This window comes from Chroicocephalus ridibundus, chromosome 10 (genome assembly GCF_963924245.1).
Source record: "Chroicocephalus ridibundus chromosome 10, bChrRid1.1, whole genome shotgun sequence".
Lineage (NCBI taxonomy): Eukaryota > Metazoa > Chordata > Aves > Charadriiformes > Laridae > Chroicocephalus > Chroicocephalus ridibundus.
In genome coordinates, this window is record NC_086293.1 from 9585566 (window position 1) to 9609402 (window position 23837).

The 23837-nt window shown below is 52.5% G+C and overlaps 1 protein-coding gene across 2 annotated transcripts in view; it reads right to left on the reverse strand.

Annotated features, from left to right (window-relative positions):
- LMCD1 (LIM and cysteine rich domains 1) overlaps positions 1-23837 on the reverse strand; it is a 37401-nt gene continuing 13564 nt past the window's right edge. The window contains exons 2-6 of one of the 2 annotated variants that reach the window (XM_063348150.1): positions 20430-20518; positions 17674-17929; positions 12349-12684; positions 5934-6149; positions 1-5477 (exon numbers count right to left, since the gene is read on the reverse strand). In XM_063348150.1, coding sequence (XP_063204220.1) covers positions 5319-5477; positions 5934-6149; positions 12349-12684; positions 17674-17929; positions 20430-20518 — 1056 coding nt within the window. In that variant the 3' untranslated portion in view covers positions 1-5318. The remainder of the gene's footprint in view (positions 5478-5933; positions 6150-12348; positions 12685-17673; positions 17930-20429; positions 20519-23837) is intronic. The other variant, XM_063348149.1, reaches the window with a different exon arrangement.

The window sequence follows — 23837 nt, forward strand, 5'->3', positions numbered from 1 at the left end:
GCAGCGTGCTCCGGGCAGCAGCAGCATCTCTGACCTCCCTCCCTCCGCGCAGGAGCCCTGGCCCTGCCACAGCTGCCTTCCCTGGGCAGCACGCTCGCCCCGCCACGGGAAGGGAACCAGGGCAAGACTTGGGGCACTTGCGCATCCGGAAATAGCTTATTTAACGTTTTAGGAACACTTTCGTGTGTTGTCAGTCATATTTAGGAGAACAATTATACAGCATAAGTTGGAGCTGAACGTTCATGTCGGAGGCGCGGAGTCCTCGTGCTCGCCCTCGACAGGAGGAAATGAAGAGGTTTGTCCTTTGCAAAGTCACAAGCCGAAACACTGGCATCAGTGACTGCAGTACGCAGTGCTCAATCGACCGTTAGCCAAGGCAATGTATCCCCAGGCTTCCACGAAAGAGCTAGATTAATACTAAAACACCAGGTGAGGAGTTCAGCTCACCGGTTCGGCTCTTACGGCTGGCTCCGACCAACAGATGCCGTTTCACATGGTCCATGCAGGAAACGAGCAGCGTCCACGTCCTTGGAGAGGTTTCACAGCAGCAGCGCTGAAATTCATGTATTGGCAGCACAAAAAACACTACTGGCCCCGTGGCACTGTCACACCCCGCCCCGTCACCTCCCCGGGAAGGGTGGCCGAGGTCCTCGTCACACCGTGGCGCTTGGTCGGCACAGTGAGACCTGTTCCCATCCGCGGGCGCTTCGAAATCCCTCCCCCTGCCCCAGCTGTTCACACCTGGCAGAGAGCAAACCTGGTGCAGCCAGGATGGGCAGTTTCAAGCATCCAAAATCCTCGATTTTTACAGATAAAGGAACCCAGTGCAAAAGTTGGGGAGAAAACAAACCAACAAAGTCCCACGGCCAGCATGCCCGCTCCCCACTGACGGGGTGCACGTCCCACCCCAGTCCCATTCCGCTGCCTGCTTCCTCATTCCTTGTCATTTCACCTGCCTCTCGGATGGGATCTGTGTGTGCAAAGCAGCAGTGTAACGAGACAAGACCATGTCGCCATCTCCCAGCAGCGGTGCTACAGCTGTCTGTAACACTGCTGCTGAGGGGCAGGGACGTTAAACGCTGCGGGGACGTTAAAGACGACAGCACGATGCGGATGAGCCGACTCAGGGAGCGGGATTGCTGGCACCATGCTCCATCAGAGACCTTGGCCACGGCCTCGAGCGCTGCCGTGTGCTCAGACCCTCTCACCAGGGTCCCAAAGCAGCCCGTACCGGGCCATGCAGGCAGCCAGACACTGTAAAGCCGGCTCTGTACAGCAGCTTTTATTTGAAATGGTGGGCTGGACACATCTGTGGCACAAGATGCTTTTCAAACAGTCACACAACACAGCCTCTGCTCTTAGCCTATTCCTGTCGTACACAGTAACCCTGGGAAACACCTCCATTTGTACCGATTTTCTGGACAGACCCTCTGCATACTGCTCGCTGATGGCTCCCTCCGAGGCCGGCCAGAATACTCCTGTGAATTTAACTGTCCTGTAAACCAGAGCTGGTGACCCGCAGAAGGCAGCCGCAGCAGCCTCCTCCATTCTAGATGATAAACCATAGAAAACCACAGCGTAATGTCTTCACTTGGGGTGAGCATCTTTTCATGCTTACACTGAATTTCAATTTTAATATCAAAACTAAAGACTCACGTATGTTTTGAGCTGTTAGATGCACTAATTTCACGGTCTCGCTCCTGACACTTGAGAGGCACAGGATTTTGTGATTTTGTTAAGCTGTTTAATGGCAGTAATTTTTTTTTAGCAGACAGTGTTTTACAAGCTGCAGAAATACCTGAAAGGCTCGAGTGGATGCCTGCAGTCCAAAAAGCCTGAAGCAAGCATGCGTATGCTGAAACAGGGACTTCAGAGGAGAATTACCATTTATAGATCACAAAATCAAAACCCAAACCAGAACATGCTATAGTGGTATCTTTTTTCCAAGTAGCCAAATAAAAGCATTAGTGATGGAGGATTGCGTTAATGGAGACAGACTCCGTAGGGAGTTGACGCTGCTATGCGTGGACTGCACAGTCCGGCAGGATAAACCCGACACAGACGCTATCACTGAGGACAGCCCTTGGACATGAGGTGGACTTGAGACCACCCCACCGCAGCGAGGGTGGTGGGGACGCCCCAGCCCCAGGGTGACGGCTGGGGACGAGGGGATGGCCACCCAACACCACAGGGGACAGTAATGCAGTGCTAGACCTGGAGGCAGGCTCTGGTCTCGGCATTATGCCTCCCCCCGCTGCCGTGCTGGGGTGCCAGCGCTCCCCGTGCCCCTGCTCTGACATTTACCCAAGCTCCCACCACACACTTTCTTCTGCAGCAGGGAAAACAAGACTCACCTCTTCTTCACTGCCTGCCTTTGAGGCTCTGCTGGTTTTAACCTTGATAGTGGTGGAAGGGGGATCCCCTTTACCCACACAACCCCCCAGAAGGGGAGAGGGAACCACATGAGAAGAGATGTGCATTGGAAATCCCACCTCCAAAGGGCTGACGCGCAGGCGGTGCCCCACAGCCACAGCAAAGCGCCAGCCACAGGGAGCTGGGAGCATCCTTCCCCCTCTGCCCAGAGGCAGGGCACGAGGGTCCCCATCCATACGGGTTTAGCCACAGATGGTCGAGGTCCACACAAGCTTCCCCCACCCTGGGGACATGCCCAAGCCACCCACTGTAGTCTCTTCTGGACTTGATGCACACCACGCACCTCTTAAGCTAGCATCCTTGCCATCAAATATCAAAAAAAGGAAAAATTGTCACTGCACACTTTGTGGGGCTCAGTAGTGTCAGTGCTGAGAGCGCAGCACCCAGCCCATGGGGTCCCCAAGCCCCCCACCCTGCAAGCTGGGCAGCGGGCCCAGGCTGGTGGGTACAGCATCCCCCTAGCCCCTGCTCATCACGTTCAGCTCGGGAGGGGGGATGGCCACCATCCCCATCCCCACGTTCAAGCAACACCCCACTGTGGTCAGGGCGCTGGCTCAGCGTATCCCAAACCCTGCAAGGACAACGCTGCCAGCCAAGGCAAAACAACCGACACAAACCCCAAACACCCCGGGAGCAGACTGCAGCACGCTGTTGGGCTTTCTGTGATGCTTTGTTGATTTATTTTTCGCATTTAATTTTCCTCCAGCCACCTGTGCGCTGGCTGCGCACCTCCCTCTCAGGCAGATCATCCAAGGGGATGAAACGGACACTGACTTTCCATCAGGGAATGCCATGTGGTTCTCAATGCCTGTGCTAAAATACAGTTTCGTAGGCGATTCACACGATTCCTATCACTGCTTACACTGAGTGCGTGCATTTTTGGCTGCCGTAACATTGCAGGGTTTAGAACAACAATGTGTTCTTTAAAAAAAAAAAGTTTACAAAGATGTGAAGGTATTTCCCTTGTAACAGAATGAAGAAGAGGCAGTAAAGCTAATCACTGGGCTTTATTTTCCATTCCCCAAGAGTGTTTGTATCCAGGGCTGATCCAAGGGAGCTCTGTTATTCCTCGCACAACGTCAGCTCTGCACATCCTCTCCTGACCTGCACCATCTCACTGGGTTCACAGAAGCGACCGCCCAGGCACCCAACACAGCTATTGACCGACCCGAGGTGGACAAGTGATGCCAGGAGCACATGTGCCACGATACCCCGCGACACTCCGCCATCACCTCGGGATTTCCCTGCTCCAGCATTTCATTTACTCCCTTTAAATACCCCAGTGTTCCCAGGAATAACAACCACACAAGAGCACACGGCTGGATGAAGCCCCAGTAGGACTCGCACCCCACAAACCGACACGTCTGGAACCCCACATGGGTCTCACCAACAGGTTGATGGACTGACCTGCTCCTCCTGGCAGCGGCATGGGGCATCCCAATGTGTGGGGCAGCATCCGCCCCACAGCTTGCAGGCTCTACCCCCACAGCAGGTATGGTTTCCCCAACTCTCATTTGCCAGTTCCTTTATCACAAGCAAACAAACATCCACAGCATGGAGCACGCTTGAAAGAGAAACCAGCATTTTCTGTAGCAGAAAGAAAGCCCAGCAATTGTGAGCTCCTTGCACACGCACCTCTGCAAAAAATATTCCAGTTCTCTGGCAATTAATGTAGACATTTAATATAAGAAAAAAGACTGAGCACACAGACATATGCCAGCCTGGACTATCCAATATTTTCAGTGAATATCAGAAGCATTGCTTGATGTAGGGAACAAATACTATCCAGAGAGAATCAGTGACAGATCCGGGGATGGTGTCACCCCTATCAGATCCCAGAGGGGATGGGAGAGCTGCGGGACGAGGAGCAAGACAGGGCCCAGGGCAAGGGTCTGCCAGCTCCAACGGGAAAGTACAGTTCCCTGATTCTTGGAGGGAGTCAGTGACGTAGTACAAGGAAAAACTGGCATTGCAGCATTTCAGGCAACCCCCCTGCTCCCAGACAGCTTAGGCTGGAAAGCTGTTTTCCATAAAATTCCTGGTCAAACACAGCTGAAATAAAGGCCCATACTTTACATGCTTAACAACCTCCAGCGCGGCGGCGGGAACACAATGCCGCTCTGTGGAAAAACGCTCACCGGGAAGAACGGGCAGTGGGAGGCCGGGGAGCGGTGGAGGGACCTGCCAGGAACGCTCCTGCATCCCAGTTCCAGGGCTAAAGCTCACAGGGGGTGGAAGCAGGCGACTGCCCCGGGGCAGAGCTGCACCCTTCCCACCGCCCTAGCGTTAAACCAGTCGCCCCATGCGCCAACGTGTTAGTTTTACATTACTTACACTTAGGAGAAAGCGACAGCTACATGTTGTGCTATTTGATATCATTTGCTTTCAGAAAGCCATCACCCGGGTTAATCAAATTCTTCAAACCCATTGCTTTAGTACAGTTGTCAGCAGCCTGTTAGTGTAAACTTCCAGTATGGATTTCAAAAAATAACAACCCTCGTTTGTGACCGTAGGTTTAGTATGCCAAAAGTTACTTTTGAGATGCGTTATTTCCAAAAGACTATTGCAAGATCTTAGTCATAAGAAGCCTGGAGAGACGTTATAAAACCCAGCTCAAGACAGAACCTCCTTTCAGTCCCTCCTAGTCCGATGCGCCGCGTCCCTCCCTCCCGCAGGCGTACGAGCTCCCCTTGCCTCCTCCCCAAGGAAACACTCTCCTGTGCAAGCTGCCTTGGATGCGAGGGGGCACTGAGTTGCTTGCAAGTGAATAGTCACCAATTTATTTTTTTTTTTTTTAAACCTTGCCCTTCTGATGTACTTGTCAGGTGACCCCAGACCTGGGGGGCCCTCGGGGAGCCCGCTGTGCCCCGGGGGGCTGCTCCTGCTCAGAGGCGTTTGCTTTTGCTGCAGGTCGTGCAGAGGAGGCCGGCGTTGTCCAGGGCGAAGGGTTTGCCCGTCAGCAGCGTCTCGCACTCCAGGCAGGCAAAGTGCTTCTTGTGCCAGGCCAGCCCTTCTGCCTGCTGGTAGTCCTCCGAGAAGATGATCTAGGGGACAGACAGACAGACAAGTGCTTATTTCCACCATCTGGCCAAGCCGGAGCAGGGAGAGTGAGCCCCACGCCTCCCACCGTGCCCATTAGCCCTGGAGGCCAGGCTGCGGGAAGGGGTGAATAAAAGGCACAGGATTGCTCCTGGGCAAGTGAGACAAAGTCACAGGCTGCAATTAAGCACTATAAAACCATCAGATTTTAAATGCAACTGAAGCCGGATTGTTGCTCTGAGGTAGATACGGCACAGCCAGCTGGGACCGCCACTAACATCGCGCTGTTCTGTCCCATTTTCTTTAGGCACCTCCAGCCGCAGCCCCGGTGACCGGTGCCAGAAGGATGCGCTCCCAGAGGGCACCCGGGAGGCGCGGGTGGGCAGGGAAAGGCACATGCCGGAGAGGCCCTGGATGAGCCGGCGGGAGCGCGGTGCCGCGGGACGGCGGCTGGTGCCTACCTCGTCGCAGCCGGCGCAGCGCGGGCGGAGGCTCTCGCAGTAGTGGCGCCCGCACCAGGCCGCCCCGCTCTTCCAGAAGTAGATGAGGTCGACGAGGGGCTCGGAGCAGCGGCAGCAGACGAAACAGGCTGGGTGCCACTGCCGCGAGTAGCCGGCCCTGTCGGCGTACACCACCGGGCAGTCCCCCGGCACCGCTTGCTTGCAGGTCTCGCAGCGCTGCAAGAGAGGGGCAGGCAGTGAGCACGGGGAGGGAAGGCAGCAGCCACGTTCAGTGCACAGGGTGGAGATTTCATTGAATCACAGAATGGTTTGGGTGGGAAGGGACCTTAAAGCCCATCCAGTGCCACCCCCTGCCCTGGGCAGGGACACCTCCCACCAGACCAGGCTGCTCCAAGCCCCGTCCAACCTGGCCTTGAACCCCTCCACGGAAGACGTTTACTTCTCAGATGTACTGATTCACAGCATCTTTTCAGTGCATCGTTCTTAACCGCACAACTGGTAAGCGGCACAGTTAGCAAAACAGAACAACACACAACCTCCAACCACCTCCTCAACGCGTCCCACTTCTAAAGAGCCTGAAGGACCTACTGTGTTCCTGCTCGACCCCACAGCACCACGGAGGGCAGCGGAAATAAAATGTTCAGTTCCAGGACTGCTAAGCTGTGTGGCTTGGGCTGTTTTTGTTTGAGCTCTTGCTCTGTGAACAGAACTCCAAAGCCAGATTTTACAGTGGTATCAGCTTGGAAGGGACAGCAAACACACTGAAGTGAGGGTGTAGAAACAGTGCAGCGAGGTGAAATAGCAAGGAAAGCTAAACTGAAGGGCAGGCAATGGCTGCAGCTCAAAAGTGCGGGGAAAAACGTCTCAGTTGTGCAGTGGGTCTCAGACAACATGGAGAGCACCACAGGGCCCCCATGGCCAGTAGAACCAACAGCTCCAAGTCTATCACCCCAGATCCTGTGCAAACACCTGGATGAGTGCTGTGTATGGACAGAACGTCAAATCACACTATAATTAAAAGTCATTACAAATATGTATTTGCCAGCCCTCACCTGGAATACTGCTTACTTTCTTCCAACCAGATCCTCGGGCAGGTAAGAACGGCACCACCCCCAGCAGCTGTGTTCAGCCTTTGGGACCCCCCCCAAGCTAAAACCAGCCTTCACTACAATCCAAAGGTTCTCCAAGAAAGAGTTAAGACGTCCTACAGTGCAGAAGTGCAGCACGTCAAAGATGATGTTTTGCACAGAGATTAGGAACTTTGGTCCTTTCTGTTTTTTTCGTGTATACATCTATGCGTACGGCAGATGTCACTCCACAGATTTCAGCAGAGTGCTTTTAACTTATAACAGTCCATAGAGACAGAATTAGATTTGGCTAATCTGGAGATTAATTAGCATCTATGCATATTACACACAAGACGAACTGGGTTTACTCTTTATCCGTGCCTGCAGAGTGATCCTGCGATTAGTTAATCGCAAGCTGTAAAGCTCCCCTCGCTGAAGCTGACAGCTGACGGGCTGTTATTTAAGTTCCCATTTCAGTCTGGCTGGCCCAGGTCAGGCTAATAGCTGCTGAGCCTGTGCTTCCTCACTCCCTGCAAGAAATGTTCTTAAGCGGCAGCGGGAGCCTCTTCCAGCAGAGCCCTTGGCTGCAAGGTGCGACCCCCCGCCACCTCCGCAGCCGCCGGGCTGGGGCTGCGCGAAACCAAGAGGCGGCGTGCGGCAGCTGGTGTGTCACCCGTGCTGCGCTCCGAGCTGCCGTGCCCGACCAGAGCGTCTGCACCGCGGCGTGTCCACACCTGCACGCTCCAGGGGCGCAGGGTCGGGAATGCCCCCGCGCTCAGATGACGACTTCACTTACAAATGCTTTGTTTTAAGACAACAAGCTTCTAAGAGGGGGGTGGAAGAAACTCAAAAATAAAATTTCTCAGCAGGGGTAAACTAACAGTTCCTAAGCTGCAGGAGGACACCACGGACGGGGCAGGGACAGGGGAGAGGGGCAGCTGTGGTCCCTGCCCCAAGAAACACCACCCTGATGCCACCAGGGCCTGGGGAACCCTGCGCTGGGAGGACAGGACCCCGTGGTGATCCTCCCTGCTATGACCCCAGTAAAGCAGCAGCAGAATCGGCCTCTCTGGGGGGCAGACAGACAACATGGGGGCTCCTCCGTGAGCTCTGCAAGTGCCAAACTACAGATGAGCTCCCCATCACATCCAGCCACTCCTGCCAGGTCATGGCACAAGCGCAGAAGAGACCAGTCTTTGCAGCTGGGGAGTTTTCTTAAACTCATTTCTCCCTTCACACAGCAGAAGGCTACAGGTCTTTCTACACCCACCAAGTGGTTTTTGTTTTGTTGCTATTATTTCTAGCACACCACACGTTTTGCTATGGCATCCTCCCTCGTTCAATCTGAATTTTCAGTAACTGTCCTGCAGCCCTTGGAGCAGTCCCACCACACTGATGGGCATCCCCCGTTTTACCAGCAAACCCAGTATGACAAGCAAAGGCAGTGCAACAGGAGACGAAATACTTCCTGGCTTGGCTTTCGCGCGAGTCGGAGAGGGGCTGTGTCTGCTTACGCGACTCCTTCCACTGTGAAGGGCTTCAGATACATTTCTAAGCGCTCCCAAGCCCCAAGCCAAGGAAGGATCGGCTCCAGCACCGTGCAGAAGACCAGGCTATTTGTGGTCTCCATGAAGAAGAGAACAAGTAGGTGAAGTTGGCACTAGGTGCAGAGGGGCTGGCACCCATCCCATGGGACCCCAGGCCCCTGGTACCCCCCAGGGCACCAGATTCGGGCAACTCAGGGCACTGGAGAGCCCAACCCTGCAGCTGCCTCCACGCTGGAGAACTGCCAGACACATCCATCGCAGCCCTGCTTATCTTGCAAGATCTAACAGCAAGAACAAACACCAGCAGCTTTCCAACTCCCAGCTCAAGTTTCTTGCCAATAAGAACTGTTAAAAAAAAACCCACCCAACTTATTTTGCTGCTTCTTTCTATGGCAATTATTCACAGGGCTCTTCCTAAGCATCGTAACTTCCATCCCCCTGCCATTTACACAGTAAATAAAAACGGCTCTTCAAATTTAAGATAGGGATTACAGCTTGGTACTCATTTTACATCTCCGTCGGGTAGGGAGAGGAGTGAAGACTTAATTAGCAGATTTACCAGAGGTGTTGGCCAAGAAAGTGTCCCTTTCTCCTAAGCTTTTTCAAACTTGCTGTCTCCGCTGGCTGCTGTTTTGCAACGACGGCTCCCACAGACGGAGCTCCCCAGGCACCACGAGCCCCCCCCGCGGACTCGCTACAACCCTGGCCTCAAGATTTTTGGGACTATGGCTCGTTTTGATCAACTGCTTCAGGATTTGATTGGATTCCAACACAGTGGATTATAACACCAGAAGACTTTCCAGTTCTGAGGGGGTTAAAGATGATTTTGCGCTCGGTGCAGAACACTCAGTCACACAGGACAGACACGTTACAGTGACGGGGCCCCTCTCTGCAGCCCAGACACATTCAGAAAGCTGTCTGAGCTCAGATGCCTCTCGTGGCGATTTATGTTGGCCCTGTATGTTTTCCTTTACACACCAATTTCAACACAGCTGGCCTGAGTGTGCAACGAGAGGTTTAACAGCCTCAGCACAGGGACCACACAAACACCCCAGGAAATCATTCCAGCCTGTTTCTTGGTGCAGCTTTGGTGCTTTCTGGGTTCTTTCTCTTCCAGAGCAAGGGTAGCGGGTTTTTGTTAGGGTTTTCCCCCCCCCACATCCAACCTTCATAAATCTATAGTTCAGACTCATGACTTGATGCGAAATAGGGTGAAATCAAGCTGTTAGTGCTGCCTAACAAGTTTGGTATTCAATAGATTCATATCTGTGTCCTACTTCTAGCGGACTCCATGAAAAAACACCACGCAAACTGCTTGAGAATCAGGATCTCCAAAATAAGCTATTCGGCACCCTATTTTCCCCCTATGCCCTTGAACCAGAAGCACTCATATCTTCTCAAAAAGCCTTCTTCATTGCTGCAGTCCTGCTGGTCTTTGAGGGTCAGGACAAACACACTCCCAGCCAAGGACAGCATGCCCCGGAGTGGCCCTGAGCAGGCTGGTGGTACTTGTGGGCATCACCTGCAGCATCCTGGAGAGCAGTGGTGGAAGAGGCTCTGGGGAGCTTGCTCAGGCTTGGGAGCAGGCATCTTGTTTATTCTTAGGAGACACACAGAAGATGGTCACGCAGGCAGAGAGGTACCTAAACCTCCACATGTTTGCTCCACATGGAGCATGCTACATTTCAACCCTGAATACATCGACAACATTGAAGCCTCCAGTGTCGCTGGCTTCATGCACTTCATTTTCTCAGTCCCTTTACATCCATTCTTGATCTTTATATGGTTCATTTTCATAGAACCATAAAAGTGTCTAGGTTGGATGGGACCTTTAAGATCATCGAGTCCAACCATCAACCCAACACTGACAAAAACCACCACTACCCCATGTCCCTCAGCACCACGTCTGCCTGTCTTTTAAATTCCCCCAGGGATGGCGACTCCACCACTTCCCTGGGCAGCCTGTTCCAATGCTTGATAACCCTTTCAGTGAAGAAATTTTTCCTCATATCCTTCCTAAATCTCCCCTGGCGCAACGTGAGACTGTTTCCTCTTGTCCTGCCGCCTTTACTTGGGAGAAGAGACCGACCCCCCCCTGGCTACACCCTCCTTTCAGGTGGTTGTAGAGAGCAAGAAGGTCTCCCCTCAGCCTCCTTTTCTCCAGGCTGAACACCCCCAGCTCCCTCAGCTCACATCTTCTTTCAGCCTCACACACACTGCAAAGTGCTCTATCTCATTTTTCCATGGCAGAACTTTTCTGCCAGTGCAGGTTTGTGAAAGCCAGTAGACCTTCTGGAAGTTTACCACATTTCAGATCTTGGGACACAGTCCATTCCTATCAGGTCAGCTGCATTAATTCCTGCATGGGAGATCAAATTAAAACAGGCAGTATTTGTTAGAGGGGGAAACAGGTCTGTCTTCAGTAGGGCAAGAAACCCCAGCCCTTCGCAGCCTGCCGCGAGCTGTGCTGCACAGCGCGCTGGTCACTGCGCGTCTCCTGCAACTGCTTTGGAAGCAGTTCCATTTTTCAGCTAGTGCCTCTAGACAAATGATGCTTTAAACTACAGAGAATAACATCACAGCTATGTATTTATTTGGAAGGACGACCTTGCAGTCTAAATAAACCCTCATTGCTAAAATGACTTTTATTGATATGTTTAATAGAAACCTTCCTTTTTTGGCTATTTTTTTTTAGCTTAAAATTCTTTTTCCAGGTCAGTGTTTTGCTGCAATAGTGAAAAACTTTTATTGTATTCCTGGACTCTGAAAGTCAGATGCGTGTTAATAGAAAAGGCCATAGCAGAGGGGAGACATTACCCGATATGGAAGGAAAATGAAAACTGCTCTTAACATGTTACAATCTCAGTTCAGCAATGGCTAGAAAAATCTTGCTTTAGGAATACTCAGACACCACTTTTTCCCCAGCTTTAAATCCTCTGCTGCAAGTTACCCTCGCAAGGGCCAGTACAAAGTTTTCACTCACCATATTTTATGATAAGCATTTGTTCAGCAACCACAGTGGCCACTCCAGACAGCGCTGGGAGAATATAAATCTAAAAGTGTGTTAGGGAATCTCGATCATCTCCCTGTGGAAAAGTATTTTTAAGCCCAGAGACATGCGTGGTCTGTTCAAAGTCCCCCAGAGCGATTACAGCCCTGGGAGCAGTATCTCCATGTTCACAGCTTTGCAATAATTAGACTGAGCCACCACCTCCTGTCATTTGCGGTCTTTCCACTTGCACTGGCATGGAAACTCAGCTGGAAACACTCACTAACTCGCAGTAAAACACAGTTTCTGTTCTTGAGCACCTTACTGACACACAATCATCCAGGGACATGTCACACCCACTCTTTCAGAGCTGCCAAGAATCCAAAGTTGAAACCACTGGCTCCTACAGTTAAGGGAAAACGCGTTTACCTTGGTGGTTCAGCACAGCTGTTGCTGTGGAGGGAGGGAGATGGTGAAGGGGAGATCACCCACCCCCCTGCACCCCTCTTGGATGGACGCTGGTGCTCAGCAGGGTGGCAGGACCACGCCAGGGGACCCACTGGGGTCTTTCAGAGCTGCACCAAAGCACAGCACCATGCAACCCGGCACTCCTCTGCGGGTTTGAAAGAGCATGCCGCAGCTTGGACAAGCCCTCAGGAGCAGTACTGTCAACAAGGAACAGATAACCTTGGCCGCTCCAATCTTTTCCCCCCTCTTGTTGAGACCAGATCTATTCCCCAAAAGCTCCCCGCACTCCGAGCGGAGCTGAGACACCGCTTCCAGCCCATCCCACCGCCGAGCCCAGGGCTTACGTAGTGCTCTGCCGTGGGCGCACGCTCCAGGGCCCCGTTGGTGGACTCGGGGGGTTTGCTGGCAGCGATGCTCTTGTCCTGCGGCTTCCCCTCCTCCTTCCCGACGCCGCCCTGGCCTGGCAGGGCCACCTCCCCAACACCCAGCGCCTCCGCTTTATACTTCTTCACAAAGTCTTCCATCAGCTTCAGCTCGCCCTCGGCCAGGCCGCGGCACTGGGACGGGTCCTGGTCATACAGCGGGAGTTGTCTCATCAGCTGCCGCCGGCGATAGTACGCCCCGTCTGTTCCTGCCACCGGCTGCATCTCCTTTGGGATCAGCTCCATGTACTGCATGGCCTGGGAGGGAGAGAGCACCCACAGTTACTCTGAGCCACTGTTGGCAGGGAAGCACCAGCTTTCTTTGCAAAGAGATGCTCTGCTCGCCCTATGGAGCCGTGGCAGAAAATGTGCCCCTTCCCCTCCCTCCCCCTTCGAGTCGTTCTAACACACACTTCAGAAACAAAAGGCTGAACATACTCAGATGCAAGTAGTATCCTGGCTACTGTTAGTCATTTCATCCTCAGGAAACAGGCTGGGTGGTTTTGGGGGGATTTTTGGTGGTGGTTTTTTTTTTTTTTTTTTTAAAAAAAACCAAAAAAAAAACCACCACCACCACCACCAGACTCCCCAGGAAAGCAAAGCAGCAGAGACCTGCTTCACTAGTTTGCACCCAGATCACAACACACGCTCCCTCACTGGCACTAAGGTGCCACTGTGCCAGGTAACTTGCCAACAAGGCAGCCAAAAAGACCAGAAACCCATGAACATCAAAACCTGAGAGCAGCCGGCTTCCCACTGCCCTGGGCTGGGGAGAGGGATGGAGGCTGCGCCAAGAGCCCTCATGGGCTGCACGCAGCATAGTTTATAGCAAAAGATCCGCCATTATCACTTAAAAAAAGTAAAAATATCATTATAAGAAGAAAAAGTAGTCAGATGGCAGTGGAGCCTCTGTCTTAACACTGACAGCCACCAGCTCTACCCAACTACTGATTTTGCCCTGAAGGGAAGGTGTTTGGTGACTGGTGCCCTGCACCATGGAAAGCAAACACCAAGGAACAAACACTCTCCAAAATAAAGTCTTCTACTCAACTGGCCACTAGCCACTATCTTAAAAGCCGAGTAAACCAGGATCTGGCCCGAGGTCTGTCCCACGCTGAATTCGCATTTGCAGGCGGCGGGGTCGGCACAGTTAACAACTTCTGGCCCGGAGCTGAGGGGAAGGGAGTTCCCACTGGAGGCATTTTTCCTATTGTGGTGTGAAGAGCCGAGGGGCAGCCAGTTGGCTCTCTGCCATTCCGTTTTAAAGACCAGCATCCAGCTGCATTAGATTTGGTTCTTACTTGGTCAGCATTTGAAAACTGAATTTTAAAAAAAGGAGAGGAGCGATTAACCGTTTACTGTACACAGCCTGGCCCAGCATGGCCTTTGACATACAGAAGCGTTTGCACTACAGTGAACAACTCGTCGCGTCTGTACAGCCTTCAGAGTCAGGCAGCAGCGTGGCAGGGCAAGAGTCCTGCCTGAAGATTTGCAATAGCAACAGATAAATGATTTAATGGAGGCAGGGCTCCTTCCCCATGCCTAGGAGCGCGTGTTAACCTCGCTGCACATTATGATATCAGGCATCAACGCTCAGTGCATCGCGCCTCTGCACAATGGCAGGAGTGATATCCAGGAGTTCACTGAGGGAGGGTCGTCGCCCCGTGGGAGAAGGTGCGCTTGGGAATGGCTGCTGGAGCCGCAGGATGCTGTCAGAGTGACCGGGTGCACAGATGGCTTTCACAGAAGTGAGAAATCCTAATAGGAACTGCAGAAGCAAGAGGCAAGAACTCCCCAACAGCTCCTCCCGGGCCTCACACGGGCACTGCCCCACAAAACACGGATACTGCCAGCGAAACCTGACAACGGGAAAGAAAAGCAATGCAAGCCCCAGAGCTGTAGGACCGTGGGCATGAGGACAGCAGATGCTACGCAGCCCGCGCTGGCTTGGTTCAGCCTCAGCGAGAGCGCTAGTAAAGTAGTTACATGGTAGGATCTTAATGGAAGAAATTCTTAATCCACTACAAATGTGCCAAGACTAACGAACGCTTACACCAGCGCCACGAGAGCAGCACCGCGCCAGCACGTGCCTCTGAGGCGCCTGGTTCCGCTCCAGCGCCGGACTCCGCACTGGCCATGCGAAATGTCTGTGCTGGAAGTGAGAGAGAAGAACAAACCTCACGCCTTCGAGGAGCGCAGATGCAATGCTCAGGGCAGCTGCCAGCATCTGCACAGACACGCGGTGGGTTTTCACTCCCTGATCAAGGCAATGCTTAAAGTTCTAATTTGCAGGTGTCGTAAGATGTGTCCAGAGAATAGATCAGGGAAAAAAATTCAACCTGACACCAAAAACTGAAATGAAGGATAATAAAAAGCTGTTTCTCCTGCTGCTACCACATATTATTATGGTCGAATGCTATGTCGCCTTAGCACAGATAATTTTGAGGAAGAGTATTTTAAGTTTTCACTGTTAACTACTGAATTTTGGAGGTATTTTCTGATCTGTTCTTTTCGCTTTCCCCAAGGACCCTGAATATCTACTTCATAACTTCTCCAGGCACGGCTTAATGAAAACACACTCTGAACTTCCTCCTATTATTGGACCATCGACTTCAGGACAACAATATTAAAAACAATCCCAATTTTCCAGCCTGCCTTCAGAAGGAAATCACTGGAGCGAGTCAGTTATGCACTAAAAGCTTTTTGGCCCAGATCCCTTTTGAACTATCCCGAGGACGGATGACATCCAGCAATTCTCTTAAAAGTTTGTCAAGTTGATCTTCAAAGCCAAAATTTATCAAGGTTTGTCTTCAAAGCTCTTGCACATTGTTTACTTGAACCAAGACATCTTCCAGCCTGTCTGGGCACCATACGGGGTCCCAAAGCTCTCCTGAAGCCCGTGTCCCCAGAGCCAGCGCCACAGGGATGGGGTTTGCTGGGGGAGCCACCGGGCTGGCTGCATCTGGGATCACCCCAAACACACAATCACAAGGGCGTACCCTTGGGGTCCGAGGAAGCAGAGAGCAGCCCAGGAGCCACAGTCTGGGCATCCTCCGCAGCGAGGAGCCAACCCTGCCCCACAGTGCAGGCAGAAGCGACCTCGGGTTCCCAACCAGCCCCGGGCTGGGCAGCAGGCTCCACGGATGGGCTGGGTGGGAAGAGTGCCAGTATTGTCCTCCCCATCCCTCTCGAGCTCCCCGGTTCCCCCAGGACCGGTGGGAGGCAAACAGTGATTAAAGAAACACTCCTGCTGGGCCAGCAACTACCAGAGAGACAAAAAGGAGACGGTGAGAGCAGCGCTGTGATTAAACAGCTGGTGCACGGAGGCCTCGGTCCCTCATTAAAGCCCAATTAGCACCGTAGACCTCAACTGCATTCCCAGTATGGGCTGCATGCCACCCCAATCAGCCCCTCTGAGGGGGTGAGGGCAACTGGGTTTTAAGAAGAAATAAGTCAGTCTGCCTCTCGGGTCTGCAGCTGCAATTTCACATTTGTTTCCCCAATTCTTTAGAAAATCTGGTTGCAATTTTCAGCAGCTTTAAACTATTTTGTTCAATTTGAAGAGCAAAAGCTGTCCACTAATGACAGTGTAATATGTAATGTTTTTAGTACCACAACACAGTTAAAAGACAGTAAAATGCTTTCCCTCAAGAAGCGCTCTGCTGGCTAACACTTCCACATGCCAAAAACCACTTCCATTTGTTCCCACACAGCAATATTCCTTGTCCAGACAGAAAACAGCCACAGGAGGGGAGGTGGGGCTGGGGACTTGGGTTTGGATCCAGCGCTTGGCACAGGACCATGATCTTCATCTCCCCTTTTCACCCTGAGTCCTCTTTACCAGACCTCAGAGGAGGCCACGGAGATGCTGGGAGGGCTGGAGCCCCTCTGCTGGGAGGACAGGCTGAGAGAGCTGGGGGGGTTCAGCCTGGAGAAGAGAAGGCTCCGGGGAGACCTCAGAGCCCCTTCCAGTCCCTAAAGGGGCTCCAGGAAAGCTGGGGAGGGACTCTGGATCAGGGAGGGGAGCCATGGGATGAGGGGGAACGGTTTTAAACTGGAAGAGAGGAGATTTAGATGAGATCTGAGGAAGAAATTCTTTGCTGTGAGGGTGGTGAGCCCCTGGCCCAGGTTGCCCCATCCCTGGAGGGGTTCAAGGCCAGGCTGGACGGGGCCTGGAGCAGCCTGGTCTGGTGGGAGGTGTCCCTGCCCAGGGCAGGGGGTGGCACTGGGTGGGCTTTAAGGTCCCTTCACACCCAAACCATTCTGTCATTCTATTTGGACCAGACTATGTCCAGTCATTTTAATGACTACCTCAGCATGCAAAGAAAATTATTATATTAGAGACACCGTTTCTGTAACAGAATAATTTACAAACACAGCACTGGATTTAGATGCAGCATTACTTCTTTCCACACTGATTTAATTTCTCTGCTTTTGAGACAGACTGGAGCACAATTTCCTGAAGTGTTTGCTGAAAAAACCTCCAGGTAGTGTCAGTGTCCCAGCCACCTACCTCAACCTGCACTGGCTGCTCCTGGGACAGGCTCACACCTGGACCTGCAAGAGGTCAGACTCACCAAGCAAGGCAGGACCTCCATCTCCAACAGGGAGGTCAAAGCCCACGGCAACTCCCCCTGCCCCAAGAAACCACCCAAAGAGCTTGTCTCCAAGCTGCTCCCTGAAGCCCGGTCCAGACTGCGTTTAGAAGCACGGAAACAGGTCTCTGGAGTTAACCCATCATTCTTGTGCGTGTCCCACAGTTTGCACAGCTTTCTGTCCCCTTGGTGCTCACCTGGGGTGTTTGGGGAGAGGACCAAGTCCCAGCCCAGCCACCCTGAGAAGGCCTGGAGGAATGGCCTCCACACCCAGCCTGGGGTTTTGGAGCCTGCGTGGGCTGCACAGGCGTTGTACAACTGGCAGGACAGCAGAGATGGGATCTCTCCTCAGCAATGTTTTTATTGGACATGAGCTCTACCAAAGTAGCGAGCTCTCTAGTTGTAAAACCCATTAAGACTTCTCCTAGAAATGTAAGCAAACCTATAAAAACCCAAAGGCAATCCACTCCCCTCTCCTACCTACTCTTGTTATTTACGTGGTTTTCCAAAATACAAAGTGTTATGCACATTCTTGCTCTCCGAGGCAAACCATATGTTTTACTATTTTTCCCTGATAACTTTTTCCCAAGCCACGCTATGTTCTCCATTCAGCGACACAAGCACCAGCCAAATGCACGGTGGATTGTCTTACCAGCTTCTGGGTGAGCCCTGGGGGAGCCCACTCGTACGTGATGGTGTCGAAGGTGGGGTCTTTCCGAGAGACGATGGGGTTGGTGATGATCATGCGGTTCCTTTTGTAAATGCGAATGCCATCACCTCCTTTCACCCGGGTGGTCAGCGTGGCGTATTTGGAGTCTGACAGCAGGCGCCCAATTTTCCGATCGTCCTCCAGGTCCGAGCTCAGGCTGTGATCCTCCTGGCTGCATTTGCATGACTTGCAGATTTTCCTGTGTGTGACAAACAAGATCAACCTTTCGATGTGAGCTGGGCCGTGGGAGGCACGCAATCATGCGATGGCTCAGCCATGGAGCACCAGCCTCTTCTAAAGGTTGAACGCAGACCAGGGTATGGCATAAGACAAAAGGCTCCTGTGGCCCAAGCCATGTGTGCGAATTCAGCATGATTCCTAAAATGGTTTGGGTATGAAGGGACCTTAAAGCCCACCCAGTGCCATCCCCCTGCCCTGGGCAGGGACACCTCCCACCAGACCAGGCTGCTCCAAGCCCCGTCCAACCTGGCCTTGAACCCCTCCAGGGATGGGGCAGCCACAGCTTCTCTGGGCAACACAGCAGAGAATTTCTTCCTCAGATCTCATCTAAATCTCCCCTCTTCCAGTGTAAAACCGTTCCCCCTCATCCCATGTCTCCCCTCCCTGATCCAGAGTCCCTCCCCAGCTTTCCTGGAGCCCCTTTAGGGACTGGAAGGGGCTCAAAGGTCTCCCCGGAGCCTTCTCTTCTCCAGGCTGAACCCCCCCAGCTCTCTCAGCCTGTCCTCCCAGCAGAGGGACTCCAGCCCTCCCAGCATCTCCGTGGCCTCCTCTGGCCCCGCTCCAACAGCTCTGTGTCCTTCTGCTGTTGGTGCCCCAGAGCTGGAGGCAGCCCTGCAGGGGGGTCTCCCCAGAGCGGGGCAGAATCGCCCTGCTGCCCACGCTGCTGGGGATGCAGCCCAGGCCGCAGGGGGTTTCTGGGCTGCCAGCGCATGTTGATGGCTCATGTTGAGCTTCTCATCCCAAAGGGAGCAGCAGCAGCACAGAGCTGCAAACCCCGAAGTGCTGTCCCTGAGCGAGAGCAGCCGCAGCAGCGCTGATACACTGCTGCCTCCCACCCGCCCCAGGGAGCTGCCGCTTTCTGTGAGCATTGAAAACCCCTTCGAGCATTGCTAAATCTCCCACCCCCACCAGCCTCCAAGAGCTGAGCGCTGGCCTCGCCTCCCATGAAGCTTTACGTGCCATTTAAAGAGTGACTGATAAAGGAGGAATTGATACTTGAATGTCTGTGATTTTAACAGCCATAAATAAGTCTTTAAGACCACTCTCTGCTGGCCAGCTTTTCCATCAAATGCTAATAGCAAAAGGACAAACTAACTCTGATGCAACCCCAAGTATTGCAGCAGGATCCCGGAACAAATCCCGGAACAAGTATGATTCAAACCAGCCTCTAATCGAGTCAATTAAAAAAAATAATAGTGATTCAACCAAAGGAGTGTTTTAAAGTTTGAATTTCCATGCAGCTGAGGTATTGAAACGGGGAACCGAAGGCTGCAGGACACAACTGGCTGCCACCACCCTGGATTCCGCTGAGCGTTTCTGCAGCACAGACGGAGCTGGACGGGACCCTCTGCACAGCCCACACCCCACGGGAGCTCTGCGGGCTGGCAGAAAAGAGCCTAGTGTTTTGCAAGACAGCCTCAGAGGGCATTAATTCTTTTTTAATTAATGACATCTGGATTGCTGCCTTCCATTTCAAAGCCCCCTTTGTTTCTCCCAAGCAGAGAGGGCAGGGCAGCAGCCCACCGTCCCTGCCAGAGCCAGACACGCTGCACTGCTCGGCTCCCACCAGCTACTGACATCGGTGGCTATTTCAGTGTTTTTAAGAGAAAAAAACTGAAAATAAAGTATCAAATAACAAGACATTGCTGGCACTAAGCATAGCATTTTGGCCAGCAGGACACTCAGGACACCAGCAGCAATAGCCACTGTGGTGCTCAAGGACAAGGGTGACAGCCAGGCGCTCAGCTAAACTCCTACCGACAGTGCCAGATTATCCTTTGGGTCAGCATTTCCCTGCCTCCCAAGCGGGCAAGGACATGTTTGTTCCCACTAAGTAGTTTCCAAACAAGCCGAGGGGCTGGCCAGGTGGCATGGGGCCGGTGGAGGGTGCAGGCTCTGTGCAGGGCAGCGGGTGGCTCGTGCCAAGCACGGCGTGCAGCAGCTTCGGCAGCGTGTCCCCTCCCGATGTCCCACTGAGCAGTGCCAACCATGCAGGGCCGTGCTGGGGACGGTCCCGTGGCAGGTGAGACCCTTCTGCAGGCTGGGACATCTCTCAGCCCAGCCGCCTCCTCTGCCCAAACCACAGCTCACTGCCGAGACTTGCACCCAACCTAGCCGGGAGAGCCACAGCGAGCAGGCAGCGTTAGCGAAGGCAGAAAATAACGCCACTGCATCAAGTCTCAGCTTTGTTTAAGCACTTATAGATGAGATTTTAACTAAAAAAAAAAATTATAATAACAGAAGAGCAGGATGAGTGAAGGAAGGGGGGTGGAGAGCAGGGAGCAGAAGCATCTTCTCAGCTCTGCAGCTCTCCCAGCCAGACAGCGTGTCCTCTCTGCACCTCCCAGCACCACTCAAGTGCTCTAGCAGTTCTTCGCGCTCCAAGTCACTGGAGACTGAATATCGACAGGACCAAAGGGACAGCATTAGGGCAGGGCCCATCAAGGCCAAGACAATACCTCCAGGAATGTGGCTCAAAGCCTGTGCACGTCCCTCTGCAGCGTAAACAAGGCACACCTCTTCCCGACTGCGGCTGGCTCACCGACATCTGGAAAAGAACAGGACACCGGAGTTGGAAAGGCTTTATCCTCAAAGATTATCTGAGACTAAACTACTAATACTGTGTTTTGTCCTTCAGATGTTTTCTTCAGCTGTGCGTTGTGTCCTGTGAAGTCTCAAGCCTCCCAAATGCCATTTGACCACTGTCCATGCAGACCTGCCACAAGTTTATACAGGGATGCTCGGGGTGAAGGTTTGCACCTTAAAGCGAGGGAAGATGGCACATCAACCAGTGAACATGCACACATGCTGGGCAGCCACCTTAACCTCATGCACAGGAGCCTCAGGTCTCATTAAAAGGTTATTTTGATTCAGCTTATACATTGCATATGAGTCTGTGCCGTCTGAGATGTCACGCAGCGAGACGTGGAGGTGCACTGCCATGAATCGACGCTGAACTGGCTTTACTGCAGCTCACGCCTCCTCCGTCTTTCTACAGGGGCTCAGTGTATTTTGGGAATGTGGCACATTTCCACCCCTCCGGTGCTGGCGTTTAGGGGTGGTTTCCACAGTGAACAGGAAACACGGCGGGGGAAGGCTCCGGGGAGGAAAGGCAGAGGGAAAAGGGCTGGGCTCTGCCCTCAGTGAGGACAGAAGAGAGTTTTATACATGGGGGCTCACTGCTGTGCAGACAGTCCCAGTTACCTCCCAACAGGAGAGACGGAGGTGCAAAAAACCACAACAGGAGCCAATAACATTGAAAATAAACCTATTTTAGTGCCTGCACCATGGATTTATCAAACATGGCTCTTTGAATGTGACGAATGCAGGAGGGTATGACGGGAGACAAAACTAAAGCACTGCAGGGAGCATCAGGGAGAAGCGACACCACGCGACACTGAATTTATCACAGCCTGGTTGTTTTTACAGAAACTTGCAGACTCCTGTCTGAAAGACGTGTTTGTTCCCTGTAAAAATGGACTTAAGGAAAACAAGGACAGTCCCAGCCCAGGACACGCACACCCAGCAGAAGCGATGGCAGCATCACCGGAGCTTCGCCCACCTCAGCAGAACTGACCCCACGCAGTCAGAGATTAAACTCGAGGGTGGTCACCCACCTCCGCAAGCCCCCAGGACTCTCAGCCCCAAGCAGCACTATAAGGTATCAGTTTCTTGCAATTTTCCAACCAGAATGGACTTCGCACCCGGCATTTTCTGCTAAGACTTAACACATACGGGTCTCGCACCACCCTGCCCTTTTTGGTGCTTGCTGCCATTCATCAAGTTTTTGTAGATCTTTAATCCCTCTCGAAACACAAACTAGTTCTAGGCACCAGCTGTTCATTTGCGCATACACAACGTAGAGCCCCTCAGAAGAACAGGGAAGGCTGCAGGGGTTTCAATGCCGGAGCAGGGTGGTGCCTGCCTGTGCAATCTTAATTTAGTCCATGTGTTTTTCTGGGCTGTGATAGTCTTTCATTACAAGATCACACGCTATTTAAAATCAATATTGTCATGCCTCCTCCAGCCCCAGCCGCTCTCCCCACTACCCAGGGAGAGCTCGGTGCTCCCAGCTCCACACAGGGACGGGCAGAGGCCACCCTGGCCAACTCCCATTTTCAAGCAGAGGGACTGATAGCAGAACAACAGAGGCTGTTTTTAAAGGGTGCGTTTGGGGGAAAAACGGGCTCAGCTCCTTCACACTGCAGAGCTATGGTTAAAAGAAAAAAAATAAACTCCGCTTTGAGAAGGCTCTGCAGGGACCCTGCATGGGTGGCTGGGCGCCAGGGCAGTGGCTTCGCTGGTGACCAGCCCTGAACTCTGCCCAGCAGTGCTGAGCTCCAGGGCTCCACTCGGATGCGGAGCTGGTGACGCCGCCAGTGATGACGCTGGTAGCCATTCCTTCCTCCTGCATCCCCCCCATCCACCAGCTCCCGTACCCCCCAAAGCTCCCATGCGGACCTGGGGCACCCCAACATACGTGTCCTCTGACATTCAATCTCACTTTCTGCAGTTTTCAAGAGGAAAAGGGTTATTTGGTAGCACTCAGGAAAGAAATTTAATTCACTTGGAAACCCATGTTGCTAATAAGGATGAAGCCTTTATGAACAGATAGTTCCCGAAACAGCTGGATGCTGGTTTGCCCATTTTAAAGGTAGATGACAAGCCTTTGCATGCTTTTATTTGTGCAGAACTATGAAGTCTCCATACAAGGCTGCTCATCCTTGAGGAACGTAGCCTGAAGGGTAGGGCACAGCCCATTTCAGCTCACTTCACCCACAGAACTGCCGTTTCATTTGTGCCTCCGCTTTCACCTGGAGTTCACACCTCATTTTTCACCTGCAGTCTTTCCAGATATTTTGAAGCCAGCAAAAAGACATCTCACCCTGGGATTTCATAAAAACACATCTTAAAAATGGTCTTAACATGCACACACCCTCCACCCTGTCTCTAATATCCAGAAAAATAGGTCATTTTTGATCCTTCAGGTATGTACCAGCTCTCCAAAAAATATAAAGACATTTAAGATTCCAGCACAGACCACTTAAAACCTTGCCCCTCTGGGAACTGTGTGCTAGATGGGTTTGGTTGTGTTGTTGGTTTTTTTGTTTGGCTGGTTTTTTTTACTGGCTCTAATCTTAATGAGTCGGACAGAAGCTGAGTATAGACAGGGGACTATGAATGGTTGTTTATTTAAAATACAAACATCTGGATTGAATAAACTCATTTGGAAAAGTGCCATTGCATACAAGGGGGAAAGCAAAGGGAAGAGCGTTGTCAGTAGCAAGAACGAGTAGACTGTCCCCAAGCAAGACAGTCTGATGCTTCACAGTCCAAGTGTCTTGTGCAGGAACTCGCAGCCTGGGGGGGGCACCAGCCTGTGACCTCCATTTTAATATGTAAACCCAGAATTTCACCTTCTTACTTCAGTGTTAACAAGATCCTTTCTTGGTAATTTATTCAATCTGGTAATTTGTTCTACTTGTCCAAACAACTTCTGCTTCATGGCCCAGGGCCAAGTTTAATTGAGGTTAACTGCTCTTTGCTCAGCCTAAAGCCCATGGAAGTACCTGCTGAATCGGTACCCCCCAGAACACTCAGACCCACTCTCCAGAGCGGGCTGGCATTACCCATCATCCCAGTCAGCTGGAGGATCTCTGTGTCCAGGCTGCTGGATCCATTTTAGACACCTGCCCGACTCCAAACGCCTCCACATGATGGCTTGTGCATGACTGGCCATCGCCAAGGGCAGGGCGAGCATCCTGAATCCCACCAGCTGGCAGAGGTGGGACACAACAGGTGGTGCCCCACACCACCAAGGGCTGACCAGCCAGCTCACAGATGGGTGGACAAGCAAGTCCCACAAG